Source organism: Limanda limanda, chromosome 4, assembly GCF_963576545.1.
Source record: "Limanda limanda chromosome 4, fLimLim1.1, whole genome shotgun sequence".
NCBI classification, from domain to species: domain Eukaryota; kingdom Metazoa; phylum Chordata; class Actinopteri; order Pleuronectiformes; family Pleuronectidae; genus Limanda; species Limanda limanda.
This window is the reverse complement of record NC_083639.1, coordinates 7,564,817-7,583,641: the sequence shown is the minus strand read 5'-3', so window position 1 is coordinate 7,583,641 and position 18,825 is coordinate 7,564,817. Positions and strand designations below refer to the sequence as shown.

Sequence of the window (18,825 nt, the reverse complement as noted above, 5' to 3'; positions counted from 1 at the left end):
TGTATAAGTTCATTTTATTGAATTAAGTCATTCTCAAGTAAGTTTGATTTATTCACTAACTCAACATGATAGAAAACACTTTTCATTGAACTTACGTAATCAAGTTAAATGGAGCATTTAATATGATATTGAAATACGGAAAGTAAATGTTCAAATGGGGTGAAACATTGTGATTGACAGCTGAGACTGATTTGCAAACAAGCAACGGAACAAGAACTTCCTTATAAACCCCCCCAGCCTCAGCTCAATGCCAACAGCTTTCAGGTGCCTCCCATTGCTCCTGATGAGCTGGGGAAACTGGGACCTGGATTCTGATCCATATGTTCTCTATATGATCTCTGTGACCCTGACAGGCATCATCCCCCATATCCACGATATTCTGGCTTCATTTCTGGATAATAGAGTAAAAACAGCTATAACCGTGTGATCAACACATCAGCACCAACACACTGCTCATGAACTCATTTGAACTAGTGCAGAATTTATAGGAAGCCAGAGTAAGGTTACTCAGTGAAGGTGAACTCTCTTAGGTCACTTCTGTCAGAGGCAAATAACTCTGCTCTAATTATTGATTTGTTTTTGCTGAATGTCACTGCCCCACTGTGGACTCAAGTTTATTTTCCTCCCTCACACAATACTTCGAAGAACACTAATTAATTATTTACCAAGAAGAATAGTGTCAGCACAAATTTGCCTGTATTATAAACTATATAAATAAACTCCCAAATATATCAGGTATGTTACTGTAACTATCCTCTCTGGACATGTTTAAGACACAGAGCTTAACGTTAAATAACCATTTGTGAGTGATGCGGTTATTCTAAAAAAACGACTTTCAGAATCTTTAAATCTATAACCGTTTCTAATCTAGTTGTGAGACCGTAAAATATTTTGTGTGCGTCACAAATGAACATGTCCACAGAGACACTTTCCCTCCTCTGAAGATGACTGTGGAAACGGTCTAATATCATCAAACTGTGCACGTAAGTTTTGCTCCAGTGAAGCAACAATTATAATGTGAAATACATAAACAGGAGGGGGTAAGTGGGGTTAGAGAGCTGAGGACCTGTCCTGTCTGGGGCAGGAGCCGGGGGGACAAAGTTCAAAGTAGTAGCTGAGAAGGGACGAGGACACTAATCAGAGGAATTGTGACACAGACTCACTGAAAAACACTCCAGCAGATCTCTCAGCGTCAATCACTGACTGAAGCAGAGCCTCTCACCCTGTGGACCACTGACTGAGCCCAAGGCGACAAGACAGAGTGAGTACAATACAGACGATGTTTATCATGAACGTCACGTCTGCCCCACTCAGCCTGAGTCTGACATCTGTCGCTTTCAGGATTTAAAAGTCCACACTTCCTGGTATTGTACAAATTTGTGTAGTTGTGTCGTTTTAAACAAAAACACAGTATCGAGTGAATCAGATGTGACCGAAATCCTCAGTCTCAGTTTGTTCTGTAAGTTTAATTAGCTAAAATACAAACGGAAAGACAGAAAAAATTCTAAATTATTAAAGTGCGCAACAGTTATAATAAAACAAAGATCGTCACCAGTTTTTCTGATTCGATGTCTTTAAAACTGTTTGTTGTGAGGGAAATGTGTGATCGAATCAGTTGATGTTCAGTATGTTAATATAATATTGACTCTGTTCCTCTGATGAGATTATAAAGCACTCAGCTGAAAACATCAGGGGGTCATTAGAAATGTACCTTTAAAACTTGACCTCAAATGTTTACTGTGTTCTCACTTTCAACAAATATGATGTTTTTATGAGTCAAACGTTTGATTCCAGTCAACAGTTAAACATGATCGATTTAGTTGATTTGAGTTGTTATTTTTATTACTTTTGTAACCTCGGTTGACCTGTAATAGGATCGACATTTAACATCGTCCTTCATATCGATCTCCTTCCGTACAGAAGTGAGTTGGAGCTGATATGACAGCTAGATATTTGCCATCTGAAATATTAATGCTGCTCGTCTTTAAAGTAATACGAGTTTAACAAGCTCTGACCTTGGAGAAACTTCTTAAGAAAATGAAACTGTGAAGTTAGCAGTGGTCCAGGCCTTATACAAAATATTAAACTTTATACCTGAAGAGTATCTAAGAAGTTGGTGCTGTGCAGTTTGACACATTTTCTTCTGATGTTAGAAGAACATGCTGGTATATGTCATAAAGTGGTTTGTATCTTATTGTTTCAATCTTAACGAGTCTTATCGAATGTTATCGCCTCATATTGTATCATATCATGTCAAATTGTATCGTATCTTTTCATGTCAAATGATATCGTCTAGTGATGCATGATGTCATTGTATCATTTCATAATTATTACGATTTGTTCATAAAATCAGTTCATTCCTTCTGACTTATATTAACTCTTTAAGCAAATGAAAGAACATTTTTAAAGACCCAATTGCGAAGTAAAACCAAAAGTGTCTTTCCTTAAACATGACCGTGCACGATACTCACCCTCAACTTCCTCTGCAAAGAAGCGTTGCATAACTCCTCAGAAACATGTTTTTCTTCATCTCCTTCTCTCAGCCTGAGCCACACAATGTATTATCTGCATATCTGTGCCGAGCTTATCTGTTATATTGAGATTGGTCCTGAGGAGCGATCAAACAGCATGGATTAGAAAATGAGGTCACTCCCATGTCTCCTGCCTGGAAGTGTGTGTAACACAATCCCTCTGTCTGTGTATCTTATCTATAGTGTGTGAACTCCCACTGGAGCCAGGTACAGCTGCTTTATAATTTGTTTACATTGTTCAGCTTGACCCACAGTGACTGGTGATAACGCGGCTTTGCTGGAAAACCACTGGAGGTTACTGCAGTTCAAAGGCCCCGACATACACATAATGTTCAGAACCTGGAGTTTCAGCGTGTTTTGGGATTCACACGAGTATAAGCTCAGCTCCTGGGCACTGATGCTCGTCAGGAATATTAATTCCTCAGCATGAGGCAAGCTGCCAGCAACACAAGCCTGTGACCTGATTTAATCCCTCGATTTATCTTTAGAAATCCTCGCTCGGAATCGTCAAACATCAACAAAGAGTAAATATCAGGGAATCACATTCATGCCTTAAAGCTTTTTAATGTCAACAACATTTGATTTTAAATCAATCGTTTTGGGTCAAAGTGATTTATATTACCTCTGATTATAACCAGGACTTTTCACCCAGAGCTTCGTATGGAACAAACTCTTTATGATTTAGGGCAAAGGGGAGGTTTTTCACATATTGATTGGACCAATCAATAAGGACCAAAACAGGAAAATACAAATCAGTCATGAGATCACATCAAATGTAAACCTCATCAAACCTTTATTGCATGTGACACTAACCTGCAACTTCTGCATGCACAGGCTCCTCCACATTTCTGTGTGGTGTGGCCCGCTCCAGTGGTAACCATGACGACTGCAGAGCCACCCAAAGAACTGCGGCACAGATACAACAAGGCCCTTCCATCAGATGAGCTCTCCGACCAGGGTATGAGCAGTGATGTAATTCAAATTACAGTCAAATTTTGTTGTCTGTTTGCCAAATGTGTGAATATGTGTTTTGAAAGTGAAAAACAAAGCATTTAACAACATCCAGCACTACTGAACATTCCATACTTTTGAAATCGTCTATTTGTAGGATTATTGTGAAAATATGAGCAGAGGATGGAGACAGTGTAACTTGTGTTCTCTCTGCAGCTGTGAGCCCTGGTAACGTGCAGGAGGACGAGCAGAGACAGTGGAAAGAACATGCCCAGGTTTACTGCATTTCTTAAATATAAAAACATCAGTGTTCAGGCGGTGCAGAGCAAACTGAACACAGCTTTATGTGCCATGTGTGGGATGCTACGTTATAGAGTTCCTTGTGCGTTGGTTAAATGAAAGTTTCCTGTTCTTCGTCCTGCAGAGGGTGAAGGTGAAAGTGCTGGAGCAGGTCCAGGATCAGCTCAGTAACATTCTAGATGAAGCTCTGAGTGAGTCCGGTCATCCTTTCACCCACAGCCAGTCGACCATTAACGGCAGATTGACAAAAAAGACCTCAGAGAGGTGAGAAGGAGCAACACACACATTGGTCCGGTAGATGTACTTGATCATTGCTGTGAACCGTTTCCCTCTTGGTTTTGTTTCAGGTCTCAGAAAATGGCTGATGGCAAAGTGTTTATAGAAAGGCCGTCACTGCTGGAGTAAGTATAAAAGGCTGAGGGTTGATTTCCTATTTGGTATGCAAACACAGTGAAGTCAAGATCAATGTGAAGTAACAATATATCAGCTATTTACTTGAGGAATTGGTCCATAGAATGTGAGGAAACAGTGAAAAATGCACATGGTGATTTCTTAAAGACCAAGCTGACGTCTTCCTTGTCTGGTCTGACCAACAAAAACACAAATACACAATTTACAGTCAAGTAAGACAAAAATATATATTTCATGAAAATGTTTCTATCGATTAACTTATTGATGTAATGATAAATTGTAACCCTACACTTTATGTCCATTGCTTGAGTATATTTTTTATTGATCTTGCTTTCATCACAGTTGCAGCTTTACAAAGTACATTTTTTATTTACAACATTTCAGGGTTATGTTATTTATTGTAACTCAGTCACATGAATAAACTACAACGGCACTTAGTAGAGTCCAAACCTCGGCCAAGGCCCAACAGTCCTCTAATGAAACCACATTCAAATCGACTAGATCCAGGTTCTTGGATCTGCACCAATTGCAGACACTCGTAAATATCAGTCCTCTAAACATGTCAGATTTTCAAGATCCATGAATTATTCTCTGAGAAATCAATGAAAACTTTGGATTTAATATGATCTTTCTTTACCGACACCACATCCTTCCACCATGTTTCGTGGAAACCCGGTTAGTTTAGATTGTACATGAAGAAACTGTAAACAACCTTATATCATCCTGACGAGGGAAATATATGATGCATACACTGTATATAAATATGCACATAAATTTGGCCCAGTGTGTTTTTTAAAGAAATGTTACTGCCTGTGTTTTCCTCCTCTCCACCAGTGAGCTGTTTGAGATCAGTCACATCAGGACCATCTACCACATGTTCATCGCCGTGCTCCTCATCTTCTTTCTGAGCACGCTGGCTGTGGACTTCATCGACCAGGGCAGGTGTGTCACATCCTCCTTAAACTCCACGACCCTGAACCAAATCTAATGCAGACTCAATCGCCCTGAAGCTTTTCTAAAACGTCTCCCTCACTTCTTATCTTCCTCCCCTCCCTCCCTCCGTCCCCTCCTCTCCCGGCCCCTCTGCTCATCGTGGCCGCAGAAAGATTGGGAAATCAATCCCTCTGAGTATTTCTGCTGCTGCAGCTTTGGGCGGCGCTGTAACGAATTTGCTTTGACGCACACGGACGCAGGATTGTGAGATTAATTCTTGTGTTTCTCACTGGAACAATAAGCTCCGCCGGGCGATTCCGTTCGATACATTCACCCTTCAGTTAACATTGATTTGTCAATGGTGAGAAACTAATGGAATAAGAAATAATATTGCAACAAGCACATGTTTAATTCTAAGCCAATCCTCCGACACGCTGCAGTGGGCAGGTATTTTAAATATATATTTATAATCATCACCAGAGGGCTCTTTTAATGGGAGACAGTAATGGAGAAATAATTAAAGCATTTACTTGTGTCTTTGCATTTATTAAACGTCTTCATATCATTTAATTGGCCATTCGAAGCCCAGTTTAAAGCGTAAATACTGTTACTGGACACTCAATCCCCTCAGGAACCATGATCAGCATGAGTATTTAAACATCTCACTGTAAAAACGAATTGCTTGTTTTTACGCACTGACGGTTTCTATACCTTTCTCCCAAACCCCAGGTTGGTCTTGGAGTTTGACATGCTTTTCTTCGCCTTCGGGAAGCTGGGTACCGTCATCCAGGCCTGGCTGGTGATGTTCCTCTACACCCTGCTCGTGCCCTACTACACGCTGGTGTTCTGGGCGTCCCTCTACCACAAGTTGCCCTCCAAGTTGGGTCTTTCTCTGGGTACGGGCTTAATCCTGTCTGCCGCACAGACCTGTGTCCTGGGACTGTTCCCGATCTACGTTGTGGTAGAGAACCAGCTGCCGCCAGCCTCGCGGTTCATTGTGATACTGGAGCAGGTCAGTGTCTGTGTGTGTGTGTGTGTGACAGAGACTTTGTGTGTGTTTGTTTTAGGAACAAAGCTTCTCAGGTGCACAGGTGCAAAAATACGGTGAATACCAAGTAGCATATGAGTGATGAGTTCCTCAGCTGGATTGTTTTGCCGTCATATTTTTAAAGAACGAGGTAAAACACTGCTTCAGGCCTTTCGTAAATGTCATCCACATTCATTAGAATTGCCGTTGGTACTGGCACAATTTTGCTTATCACACACACTGTAGAAAATTGCAGAACGTCTGAGAACATGGCTGTAAAATATCCATGAGGGCACAATTCTTCAATTTCCAGTATGAGACCTGACCTTAAAAATATGATATCCACACCCCCAGGAACATTGGAATAAATAGCTGGTAGCTACTAATCTATGTGTGTGTGTCAGAGAACAGACCAGAAGACTTGAACCCAAAGTATAAATAGAATAAACGAGGCAACAAGAGCAGAAAAACCTAAATCAGAGGCTTAATCACAGCACAGTAAACATGTCAACAGACAAAACCTGTTCACACTCGCCCTTTATGAGACTCTTGGCAGACAGTGTGGGTGTAAATGTAATTTTCCGTGACTCACGGACACACACAGAGGAGACGGACTATTTCTGAGTGCAGTCACACAGCAGGCGACACGACGGCGATGAAACCGACGACAGAGAAACGAGGTTTCATTTCTTCTGAGTCTCAAAATATGAAAAATGTGATTTGTTATATAGATGCTTCAAACCAGTGGAAGAATTGGACATTTTTGGTATTGATTATACATGATGTAGCGAAGCCCGTAAACCAGTTCAGAGCAAATCAAGTGTCCAGTTACATTTATATGGTGCCCTTCCTCTCCCTGCCACATAATGTTTATCCATGCATTCATCCATTCATCCATTATCAACACAGTTTATCCTTCGACAGTTCAGGTGGAACTGGAGCCAATCCCAGCAGGTCCAAAAATCAAGTCTCACATCCACTTACTATGTAATTTCCCCTGTAAACTCCATTCTGCATGTTTTGGGATTGTGGGAGAGAGTTGCGGCACCAGGAGAAAACTCACGCAGACTCAAGAAAAACATGCAATATCCGCACAGCAGGACCAGGATTTGAATTAAGACCCTTGTTTCTGTGAGGTTACACTGATAACCACTGTAGAACCATTCCGCTCAATGCCAACTCCAGGCAGCACAAGACTCTTCACCGGGCCACCTTCACCCACCCGAGGGGAACCGAGCTAAGCCTGGTGTGAATTTCTCCTAGAGAACTAAAGTTGTCAGGTTGAGTAGCATCATAATCATCCGTGATACAAACCGCCTCCTTTCTCTAAGTTTCGGGGAAATGTGTCCAGTAGTTTTTGTGTAATCAAACAGCAAACCATCCAAGAACAAACAAACCGAAGTGGAAACATAACCACTGTGACGAGGCTAATGACAAAACTTAGTAAAAAAACAACATATTATGGACATAGGATCATAGTAATTGATCATCCACGTTATAAACGCAGCCCTGTCAGCAGCAGGAACATTGTGAGAAGGAACCCGTGCTGGACAGAGATGGCGTCCGTCCAGCTGGGACAGAGAGAGACAGCATGCAGATCTCAGTGTTCTCAAACGTTTGAACATCACACACCCACACTGTAATACCTCCTCATCCTCTTTATTACACCGGGCCCGGCTTCCCAAACCCGCCTTAGTGCTAAGATCATTTTATCTCCATTCGATGGAGTGAGATAATCCCTGTGTGCTCTGATGCTTTTGGGAAACCAAGACCTGATCCTCATCTGACCCGGGTCCATGCAGGCAGTGTGGTTGCTATTCCGAAGCTGTCCATTGATTTGATGCATAAATGTAGGATTTTAATTTCGTTAAATTGCACAAAAGGAATGAGCCGTTTCCTGCTCTGTGCAGACGGATGACCTGTGCGGCCTAAATTGCAGGTTGCATGAGGTGAAAATGATAAATGAGTTCTCCAGCCGCAGAAGAGGAGAACACTCCCATACAGCATGTGTTTCAAATCCAAAAGTAGAAATTGAGGCCATAAAGATGTGGGTTGTTGTCCTCAGACACTTTGTCCATTCATGCGATGAAGACAGAAACTATTACTACTGGTGCATGTCTCACTTCACATTATATCTCTGTCCGTTTCCCTCAGATTCGATTCGTGATGAAGAGCTACTCCTTCATAAGAGAAACTGCTCCTATTATAATGAAGAATACTCCAAAGGAAGGTACTGTATTATATAGATGTCAGGTGTATTTACTCCTCAGGCTGCGCCATTACTCACAGTGACTCGAGCGGGCACCAGAGAAAAATGACCAAAGCAGAGCTCAGTAGGTTACCGCCTAATGATTCATGCTGAAGTGAGAACTAACAATGCAAACACACACATACGTTAACCGACCTGGAGAGTGTGCGGCCCAATGAGGTTCTGTTGTAAAAGTCTGCTGATGAAAGACTAAGAAACCAGGAGGTGAAGAAAGTCCCTCACTGCAGTAACATACCTCCAATAGAAAATAATATAATCCTTAAAAATGTTAAAAGCGTTAAAACTGCATCTACAGTCTACCAGGGTTTGAATGTCGTTATATGGAATCAAACAAGATCTTTATAAAGATGGACGACGCATCTCCGCTTCTTTCATCCCAAAAAAGTCAAAATAAAATACTTGTGCCATCATCGCATAATTTTGACGTCATCTGGAGCCAGAGTTGACCAATCACAAATCAGTATCAGCTGTCAATCATGAAGCTTCCCAGTTTTAGAGCACCTGAAAAGCAAAAAACAAAAACATGCATTAACGTTATAAGAAATACATAAAACGACACAAACAATGTTTGAGAAAAATGTATTTATCGTGTACTTTGATTTTTGTCCCATTCACTAGCATGGATTGAGGTTGGATTAATTTTTTTACAACCTCATCTGTGTTTAACAAGTTTTAAATGTTCTCGTTATTAGCAAGAGGTTCAAACTAGACCGAATTACTGAAAGCAAACAATCAGGAGAATAAATTACGGTCTTTAAGACAAATCATGTGGTTTAATGGTTTAACGATTTTTGCAGTAAAAGCGACTCATTTAATTTTAAAGGGAGTCATTTGTTCGCAGGTTCCTACAGTAAGGCACCGAAAAGCTACAGAATTCAAAAGCTGGACACGATAATATCAGGCCAGACAATGAAAGAAGAACAATGACATGAGAAGCTTAACGTCTTATCCCTCAGACTTTGAATCAGCTATTTTTAGAACCTCTTTTTAATAATTCAAGGCACTTGAAGCCTCAGAACTGAATCACTTCTAGTTTGATTTTCTCATTGACTGAACTCTCTTTGTTTTTCAGGAGAAGGTCCGATTATTCCGCCATTTTCCAGCTATCTGTACTTCCTCTTCTGTCCCACTCTCATCTACAGGGAATCATACCCCCGGTGAGACGCATTACATTGTCCACCTACGTTGATCACTTATTGTTTCATGAACACATGTAAACACAAACGGCAAATGACAATGTAACAGCAACACATACTCACACTGAACGCACATAAACCCTGAAAGATGTTTTCTTTCATGTGCAGTACGTGCTTATCATCATTTATAAAGAATTTCATATCAATTTGATTTATTTCCATCTCACTGTATATTTAGGTTTATACTATAGAGTCATATATATTTCTATATTATATTGTTTCTTTTAGTAGTTGTTCTGTTTAATTAATTCATGTGTTTGTTTTTTAAAAGCATCATCAGAATTTATCTAAAAACAATTCTAGCAGTCATAGAATTGAGGAATCTGTAAAATATGTCTGTGCTTCTTATTCTTAATTTGGGCTGAAATGTCCGTGCAGATAAAAACATCAAGCAATGACACGATTCTAAACTCATAAGATGTGAAACTGTTTCTGAAAATGCAACATCCTGTCTTTCTTTCACAGAAACAAGCACATCAGATGGAACTATGTGGGCAGCACTCTTGCGATGGTAAGACTCTGAGACTCTTCATCACACTGAGACACTTTCATATTCATATTTAAAAGAAACGTATTAAAACCTACTGAGAAGCCGTTTGTGGGGTTATCACCAACAAAAGATTAAGTTGCTCATATAAAAAAAGTGATCGTGAACTACAGATGGTTCACAGCTTAAATATTTGATGTGATAACATAGATCTTGGGTCTTGTAATTGTGAGCATGCTCTACTTTGTATTTCATCTGTCTAAATCGTTTACAACATTAATTATGATCTCTATCCGTAGATCTTGGGCTGCCTGTTTTACGGCTACTTCATTCTGGTCCGCCTCTGCATTCCCGTCTTCAGACCCCAGACCAACCAGCCGTTCAGTACTCGGACCATGGTTCTGTCTGTTTTCCACTCAATATTACCAGGTATTTAAAAAGGAGCTGCACACATCACACCCACTACATAAAGCTCCGATCACATTTTCTCAATGGGACGTATAAATTAGTGTGATAAGATTAAAGATGCAATTGTGCAATCCGATACAGTTTAACTAAAAGACTGGCATGTTTACTGCCCTCTTTACGTGAACAGCTTTCAGAGGAAGTGCTGATATAAAAGCGTCAGAGTTAAGTTATGGTTCTTATCAGACAGCTGGGAGCACTGCACCAAATTTCTCTCTCTTTGTTTTTGTGTGTCTCAGGTATTATGCTGCTTCTCCTGTGTTTCTTCGCCTTCCTGCACTGCTGGCTCAACCTCTTCGGGGAGCTGCTGCGTTTCGCTGACAGAATGTTCTACAAGGTTTGTGTGTGTGTGTGTGTGTGTGTGTGTGTGTGTGTGTGTGTGTGTGTGTGTGTGTGTGTGTGTGTGTGTGTGTGTGTGTGTGTGTGTGTGTGTGTGTGTGTGTGTGTGTGTGTGTGTGTGTGTGTGTGTGTGTGTGTGTGTGAGTGTGTGTGTGTGTGTGTGTGTGATTTATCATCTGTGGCTCGACCAGTGAGGATCTATATTAATCAAGAGAAATTACATATTTCACCGAAAAATGAAAACTCCCTCATTATCTACTCACCACTTTGCCGAGAGAGGGGAAGGGGGGGAAGTGTTTGAGTCCACAAAACACTTCTGGAGTTTCAGGTGTAAACAGCGTTGCAGCCAAAATCTGATACAACTGAAATAAATGGTGACCACTTCATCAAATGTGAAAAAACAAAACAAAAAAATTATAACAAGCCTGCATACAGCTCACAGACACTAGGCTGACACCACTGGAGCCGTGTGGAGACATTTTATCATTTTACTTCTCTCATTTGCTGTGATTTTCCTTTTTTTTTATGATAATGTGGCCACATATTTGTTCTTAAAACAGTAAAGCCATATTCCCTTAAATGTTTAAGGGGTTAAATCACACAGATTTTGCTCTGACCAGTGTAACGTAAACGTGCAGTATGAATTACATCATTTCAGCCTGTCTCGTGTTTTCTCAAGTTTAAAAATGATCGTACTCTGCTGCAGTTTTTCATTCTGACCCACTGATTTAACTCTCCTGTCCTTTTTCTTTTCCAGGACTGGTGGAACTCTACATCCTTTGCCAACTATTACCGAACCTGGAATGTGGTGGTTCACGACTGGCTGTATTACTACGGCTACAGAGACTTCCTCTGGGTGAGCAAACAAGACAACTCTCATTAGATAAACAAATAATAAACAAATCACATGCGGCTGTCTATGCGTTTCCAAATCAGCATAGCACACGATGAAGTCTGCTGCCGTCCTGTAAATCAAGTGACACAAAATCCACACTCTGAGCCAGCCTGACCTCTGACCCCTCCCTGTCTCTCTCTGATCCCTGCAGCTGTCCAAAAGGAGATTCCGAGCAGCTGCCATGCTCTCCGTGTTCATCGTCTCCGCGGTCGTCCACGAGTACGCCTTGACCATGGGCCTTGGATTCTTCTACCCCGTCATGTTCTGCTTGTTTGCAGTATTGGGAGGTGACGGATAGAATACAGAACAAATATTTATCACCATGAAATACTCAGACTGTTTGTCCCAGATCTCACAGCCTGAACACCAACACAGAGTTGATGTTTAACCACACAAAGACCTTCATTTGCCTCATGTCTGTTTTTTTTTGTTTTGTGTGTGTGCAGTGGTGTTCAACTTCACCATGAACGACAAGCGCCAGAGCCCCGTGTTCAACGTCATCATGTGGGCGTGTCTCTTCCTGGGCCAGGGCGTCCAGGTGTGCCTGTACTCTCAGGAGTGGTACGCTCAGATCCACTGCCCACGCAAAGAGGTACGCACTGCAGATGTTACCAGAAGGAGCAATACGGCTCGATGTCGACTTTGATTTCTTTCACTATATCCGCATGATGCTGATTCTACTCTTTCTTATTTATTTTTTTTTGAATATATTTTTTATTGAGCACTCATATCACAGGAGTTGTACATGATACAACATTCACAAAAGAACTTAAGACCAATGCTCACATCATTTTGTATAAATTACGCCCCCCCCCTCCCCGAACATACAGGACATCCATCCAGGAAAAAAAAAAAAAAAAAAAAAGGAAAGAGAAAAAAACAACAACAAAAAACACATACCTTAACATAGGCTCACCATTTTTTTCAAGTTGTGTACTACACACTATAGCTCACAAGGATAAATATCACAACTGTAGATGCTAAAGGGCTGCTAAGTGGTACTAAGCAGGCATAGTCTTAAGTTTACCCAAATATGTCAGCACTGGATCCCAGACTGAAAAGAATTTGTCCCTGGACCCCCTGAGAGTGTATTTTATTTTCTCTAACTGTATGAACTGCATTAGGTCATTAAACCACAGAGACACAATAGGTGGATTTTTAGATTTCCAATGTAATAAAATTCATGCTTGCCAGCAGTGTTGTAAAAGCAATGATGTTTTTATATATTTTCCTTATTGTACAGTATCTTCTATCAGTAGTACCAAATATGGCCATTATTGCAAACCAATAGGATGTTAAGGCTGAGCACAACCAAAACATATGGGTTAAGTCGGCAGGAGTATTTCGACACCTGTCGCAGCTTGCGTCCGTGTTAGGGTATATTTTAGCAAGTCTGGCTTTGGAGTAGTGGATGCGATGTAAGATCTTAAACTGTATTATGCTTAATCTGGCACATAAAGAGCTGTCATTCACTCTTAGTAAAGCGATGTCCCAAATGTCTTCTTCCAAGTTCTCTCCCAGCTCATCCACCCAAGCTGCCTTGATCTTTGCAAGAGTTGTATTTTTAAAAGAGGATATACAGTTATTGATTCTTGAAATAAGTCCTTTAAAGTTGAAGGTATTTTCTAACAGATCATCTAAACCAGAAGGCGAGGGAGGCCAAATTTATGTGATAAGTCATCAAAGCTAGCAAAAATATTGTTTATATACATATCTTTAAATTTGTAAATGCCTTGTCTTTGCCATAGAGTAAATTCGGAGTCTAATCTAGCTGGAAGGAAAAGATGATTATTGTGTATGGGACTTATATGGAGAAGATACTCTTTCTTATTAATAGATCAGTTATAAGGCTTTTCTATAGATTTGCACATAATCAGTGGTGGAGTCACTCAAAAACCTCCCTAAAGCTGGACTAGATAGAAATCACTACATTTTATTGCAAGAAATACCAAGAGTTGTGTTGGGTGTTATTAAACTTTGGCCACATCTGCAACAGAGCAGGAACTCGTCTGAATAAAAGCTCGTAGAAAGTGAGATTTGTGAGCCTCTTTCAGCAGAAATATGATGATTTGTGAATCAGTATTGTTATATTACTTGCTGTTATATTACTTGCTTTAAGCCTTTATTAAAAAACTTCACCGTTCACTGTTTTAAGCTGCAGTGAGAAGCTGCAGTGAAGTTATAGACAGTAAAGTAAATATGAGCAATTGCCACTTAATGAAAAGACCATGTAAAGTGTAATGTTCTTATTGCAACAGCTGCTTTTTACTGGGGGTGATGAGCATAGTATCTTCAAGATATTAAAATAGAGATAATGTAGCACTCAGTCGAGCTCATACCTCCACCACGGTCCACTTAAAATCAATCAAGCTGCACCAAATTTCACACACTCATAGATATCAGTTCCCTTAATGTGCCTGATTTTTTTCATCTAGATCCATGAATTATTCTTTGGGAAATTAAATAATTGAGAAAAAATCTGGCAATGTTAAAATAAATCCATGATCCGCCCTCTGATCTGGATCCGCACCAACGTTTGATGGGTTCCCCCCCGACCTCCACCACATCCCTCCACCGGGTTGTGTGATAATATGTCCATGTAGCAAAAAAACAAACCAACAGACCAGATGGACAGAGGTGAAAACATAACCTTCATGGCGGAGCTAATAAAACCTGACTGACAGTGAGATCGGGACCTTTTCTCCAGGAGAAATATGAAGATATAAGTATCTCTACTGTTTTATTCACTATGGGGAGTTTCAGGGCATAAACAACTGGACGGAATTGTTTAGAAGCTCAGTGAGAAGCTGCGGTGAGGTTTACATGTGGGAGTCTGGACTACAGTGATGTCATTAGACTGTACTTTGACCCCAGGTCCTGAGGTACTGGGATTGTAAATAGACCAGTAGGTGAAAGTGCATCTGGTCTCCTTGCGTCAACTAGTGACGCAGCGCCTCGTGTTGAGCAGCTGAGGGTTTTAAAACTCTGACATGTATTTAACCCTTAATCGGCCCCCCCCCCCCATACCCCTGCCTCCTCTACGTCCAGGCGTTTTAATGAAGTCCCAGATGTGAAGGATCTTCATGACAGATGGACACAGACGTACTTAACATACTTACTCCTCTGTGGACTACTACTGCATCTCTGTGTATCACCCCTGGCTGAGGCCACCTCTACAGCCTGGGGTGTCTCTCTCTCACACACACACACACACACACACACACACACACACACACACACACACAATGGCTTAACATAGATAACATCTGTCTAAAAATAGAAGTGGTGTCTGTAAAATGAGATTATAATGCGATAATAACAGGATGTTAATAACACTACTCTGTTCTTTCTGTTTTTCCATCAGAATAGTTTCTGGGAGCTGGTGACGCCTCGGTCCTGGTCCTGCAGCTACCACAGGTGAAGCTGCCTGTCTGCTGCTCGGGACGGATGAAGGGATGAAAAGATGAAAATCATGACAGAGTAAACGTAGACGAAAGTGTGGAAGGAAAACTTGAAAGACGTGTATTTTTCTTTTTTATTCCATCAAGATTTCTTTGGGTCAAGATATGACTATTACTGTTTTGGTCATAATGTTGAAGTGATGTTTTCCTTATGTCACATCTGGAGTATTACCTCCACCTATAGGAGGTTATGTTTTTCGCCCCTGTGCATTTGTTTTAGTTTTGTTCAGCAGTAAAACTACTGAACAGATTCCCATGAAACTTGGTGGAAGGGTGGGAAATGTGAGGAATTCATAGAATTTCAGATCAAATCTAATGCACAGATTTTGATGAAAGAATCTATGAATGTGTGCAGTGCGATTTAATGAAGGGGACGGTCGGGCCTTGGCGGAGATAACTTTGTATTAAATAGTGTTTTTATAATTCAAGCTGTTTAAGAAAAGCGTTTACTGTTTAAGTTTACATATTTTAATAGCAAGCCCTGAAGGACTCAGACCACAGAACAACTTGATGTCAACTTCAATGCTTATTTAATTTATTTCTGCTGTATTTGTACTAAAGCTGTGCTGACAGAACCTGGGAAAGGTTTGTTTATTCTCATCTTGTATTGGTTTGAATACACTTGAGAAAATTTCTGCTTCTTCTTCTCTGAATTAACGAGACAGCCGGAGCCCAAGAGAAGCTTTCGTTTCACCGATGTCCAGTCTGTGTAGATTGATCGGAAACTGAGAGCAATACGCTTCCATACAGCAGCCTTGTGTAGTGGGGCTCCTGACCCGCAGTGTGTGTGTCTGTGTGTGTGTGTGTGTGTGTGTGTGTGTGTGTGTGTGTGTGTGAGTGTGTGTGTGTGTGTGTGTGTGATTTATCATCTGTGGCTCGACCAGTGAGGATCTATATTAATCAAGAGTGTCGCCTGTGCAATCCTGCCCTGGTTGCGGTTCAGAGCGCAGGGATTGGTTGGAAGAGCAGGTACGTGAACCGACCAACCACAGGAAGCACGGCGTCTTATCAGTGGGCCACAAAGCCTCTGTTTGTGTGGCTGCCACGTCCCTGTGAAGTCACACAGGAAGAGAAGGATCAACATTGGTACAGTGTTTGCATTAGTGATGTAATGCTCTGTAAACCGATACCAACCAAAACAGTGGTGGAGCAGGACGTGCACTGCTGGATCCACTGTCAGTAGCAGAATTGTGTATTTGTGTCTTTGACATTCATCAACTTTTTTTATTGTATTTTCTTTTTTCTTAAATTTTGTTTGACATCTTTTACCTCCATCATTCTATAAATTGACATTTATCAAAGTGGCTACACATATTTCTGAACTCAAATGTGGTTAATGAGCCAGAGGAAGGTCTTCTGCATATCAAAGATCCAATTTGAAACATCGTCTTTGCTGGATGAACACAGACCAGAGGAAAGTTGTAGACTTTTAAAATATTCAATATTTCAATTTACACACACGTTTAAGCATCCTGAAATGGAAGAACATTGTAACTACTTTGGAGTTGAGTTTGTGAACATCAATATAAACCAAGCGCTCGCCTTTCAGCTCCGCTCGGGTGTCCAGCGCGTGTCTGAGAGCAACATCTATCTCTGCAGCCGCTAAATGCTCCCCAGTGTTCACCTGGTAGTAAACAACCTCGTCTGCAGGGCTGTTTAGTGCCGAGCTTGCAGCGCATGGCTTCTGGAATTCAAGACAGATGAGAGAAGTGAGACTAAAAGTGAAGAGTTGAACTCGTAAGGCTTTGCACAGGCACCGAATGCATTGTTCATGTAAAATGTTGATTATTCACCTTTTTATTATCCCTTATCCTTAACATGAGAGGAGCCACTCAAACATGTCCTTTAACCCTGAATCACGGTCCCATGTCCAGACTTTAACTACCCATCGTCTTTGCAGTTAAGTAAAGTTTGTGAGTCAGAGGAAAATGGCTGCCATGTGGGCTGCAGGACTGTATGAAGCTGAAATGTTTGGTTGGTAAACTAATGATGTTTTCAGTCAGTTGTTACTTGCATCTGAACGACTTGATAAATGGATCAATTAGACAATATATGAATAAAGTCCACAACAGCTTTTTCTCCTCTGTTCAATCGTCACTGACTTTGTTTGAATTGTTGTTAAGCCAATGCTTTTGTTCTAGGTGAGATGGATGTTTTGCTTTTTAAATTCCATCCAGAGTTTCTATTCTCTGCATGAGCCATATAAAATACACCCCCCTGAAAAACAAATGAATAGAAGTGAAACTTTTTACTTGTTAAACAAATGCAAGTCTCATTCTGTCACCACATGAGAAATGGTTCATGCTGTCTGCATCACAAACTGCTGAGAGCTAACTGGAGCTGAAATTCAAACCCCTGCTTGGCCGGTTCTCACTGAACCACAAGAAATGTTTTGGTTCTTTCTTTCTATAAAGATGGAAAATATGCACATGGACACGTCCTCAGTCAGTCTGGGTTCTTTTCCTCTCCTCGGGACGTCCTGCAGAGGCCTCGGAACATTTCCAGTTTCTGTGCCGCAAACAATTTTGTCTTATCGGGGGGAAAAAAAGAAGAGGACAAATAGAACCCGAGTGACAAGAGCGGTTTATTGGTTTTATCAACTGGCAGGTTTGCCAAAGCACCGTAAGAAACAAAGCAATTAATACATTTCAATGGCAGCGAGATGCATTCAGGAGCAGTGGGATTAAAGCAAGTTAACAATTCAAAAACTAAACATTTACAACGTGGAAGAAAAAGGGGGTTTAAAAACATCTCGAAAACAAATGCACAACTTGGACAGGTTTCAGACTGTGCATGCTGTGTGCTACACTTTTTACAGCTGGCTGCAATTCTCAGGGAGCTGAGCCACACACACACACATACGCACACACACATACGCACACACACACACACACAGAGGGGGAAGGGCAGCAGGACACACTGCAGCTATAAAGAGGGATTAGAGAAGAACACGCAGATACTCACTCACTCCCATCTGAAATGCCAGCTAGCCCCATCCTGCCACTGCTGAGTGCACGAGCATCTAGCTGTGTGTGTGTGTGTTTGTGTGTGTGTGTGTGTGTGTGTGTAAGCATGCAGAGGGTGGGTTGTGTTGAGGGACAAATCAGCTTTGAGTAGTTGATCTGGAACAAAGTGGCTCAGGAGATGTGATTTTTATTCCCAAACGTTTGTGAACATTAATAATAATCGTGAACAAGTTTGACAGGGGCTCACTGTGGAAAACCAACCAGGGGACAGACAGTCAGAGGAGAGACGATAAGACTGTCAAGTACAGCTCAGTGCAAGCAACTTTAGAAAAGCCTCCCCCCAAAGAAAGACTTGAAGTACTCTGAATGAGAGCCCTGTGAGCTGGATAACAACATGTATCAAACCTTTTATCAAACAATGCGGCAACGCTCGAGTGGCCGAGCTTTGACTGAAGTGTTACTTTGAGCAGGAAGAGGAGGATGGAGTTCACAGAGTGAATCGGCCCCACCGATTTTTACAGGCCAGCAACAGGGACTTTAGTTGTAGAAAGCCTTGGCAGTTGGAAAAGAGTGGCCTGGACCAGATGATAGATG

The 18,825-nt window shown here is 41.2% G+C and overlaps 1 protein-coding gene across 1 annotated transcript; it reads left to right on the top strand.

Moving 5' to 3' along the window:
• The first annotated feature begins 1,087 nt into the window (after positions 1-1,087).
• Positions 1,088-17,351, top strand: soat2 (sterol O-acyltransferase 2). The gene is made up of 16 exons (XM_061068990.1): positions 1,088-1,261; positions 3,366-3,489; positions 3,699-3,757; positions 3,907-4,046; positions 4,130-4,183; positions 5,028-5,135; positions 5,856-6,138; positions 8,308-8,383; positions 9,495-9,579; positions 10,084-10,129; positions 10,405-10,534; positions 10,810-10,907; positions 11,667-11,765; positions 11,956-12,091; positions 12,251-12,396; positions 15,169-17,351. Exons 2-16 carry the CDS (start codon positions 3,411-3,413, stop codon positions 15,223-15,225), a joined length of 1,596 nt encoding a protein of 531 aa, XP_060924973.1. The 5' UTR covers positions 1,088-1,261; positions 3,366-3,410; the 3' UTR covers positions 15,226-17,351.
• The last annotated feature ends 1,474 nt before the right edge of the window (positions 17,352-18,825 follow it).

Bases quoted from the DNA above. Each gene is read 5' to 3' on its own strand.
- soat2 (XM_061068990.1), top strand. From the start codon at position 3,411: ATGACGACTGCAGAGCCACCCAAAGAACTGCGGCACAGATACAACAAG. The intron at 10,130-10,404 runs GTAAGACTCTGA...CTCTATCCGTAG, and splicing joins TGGGCAGCACTCTTGCGATG to ATCTTGGGCTGCCTGTTTTA. The intron at 12,397-15,168 runs GTACGCACTGCA...TTTTTCCATCAG, and splicing joins TCCACTGCCCACGCAAAGAG to AATAGTTTCTGGGAGCTGGT.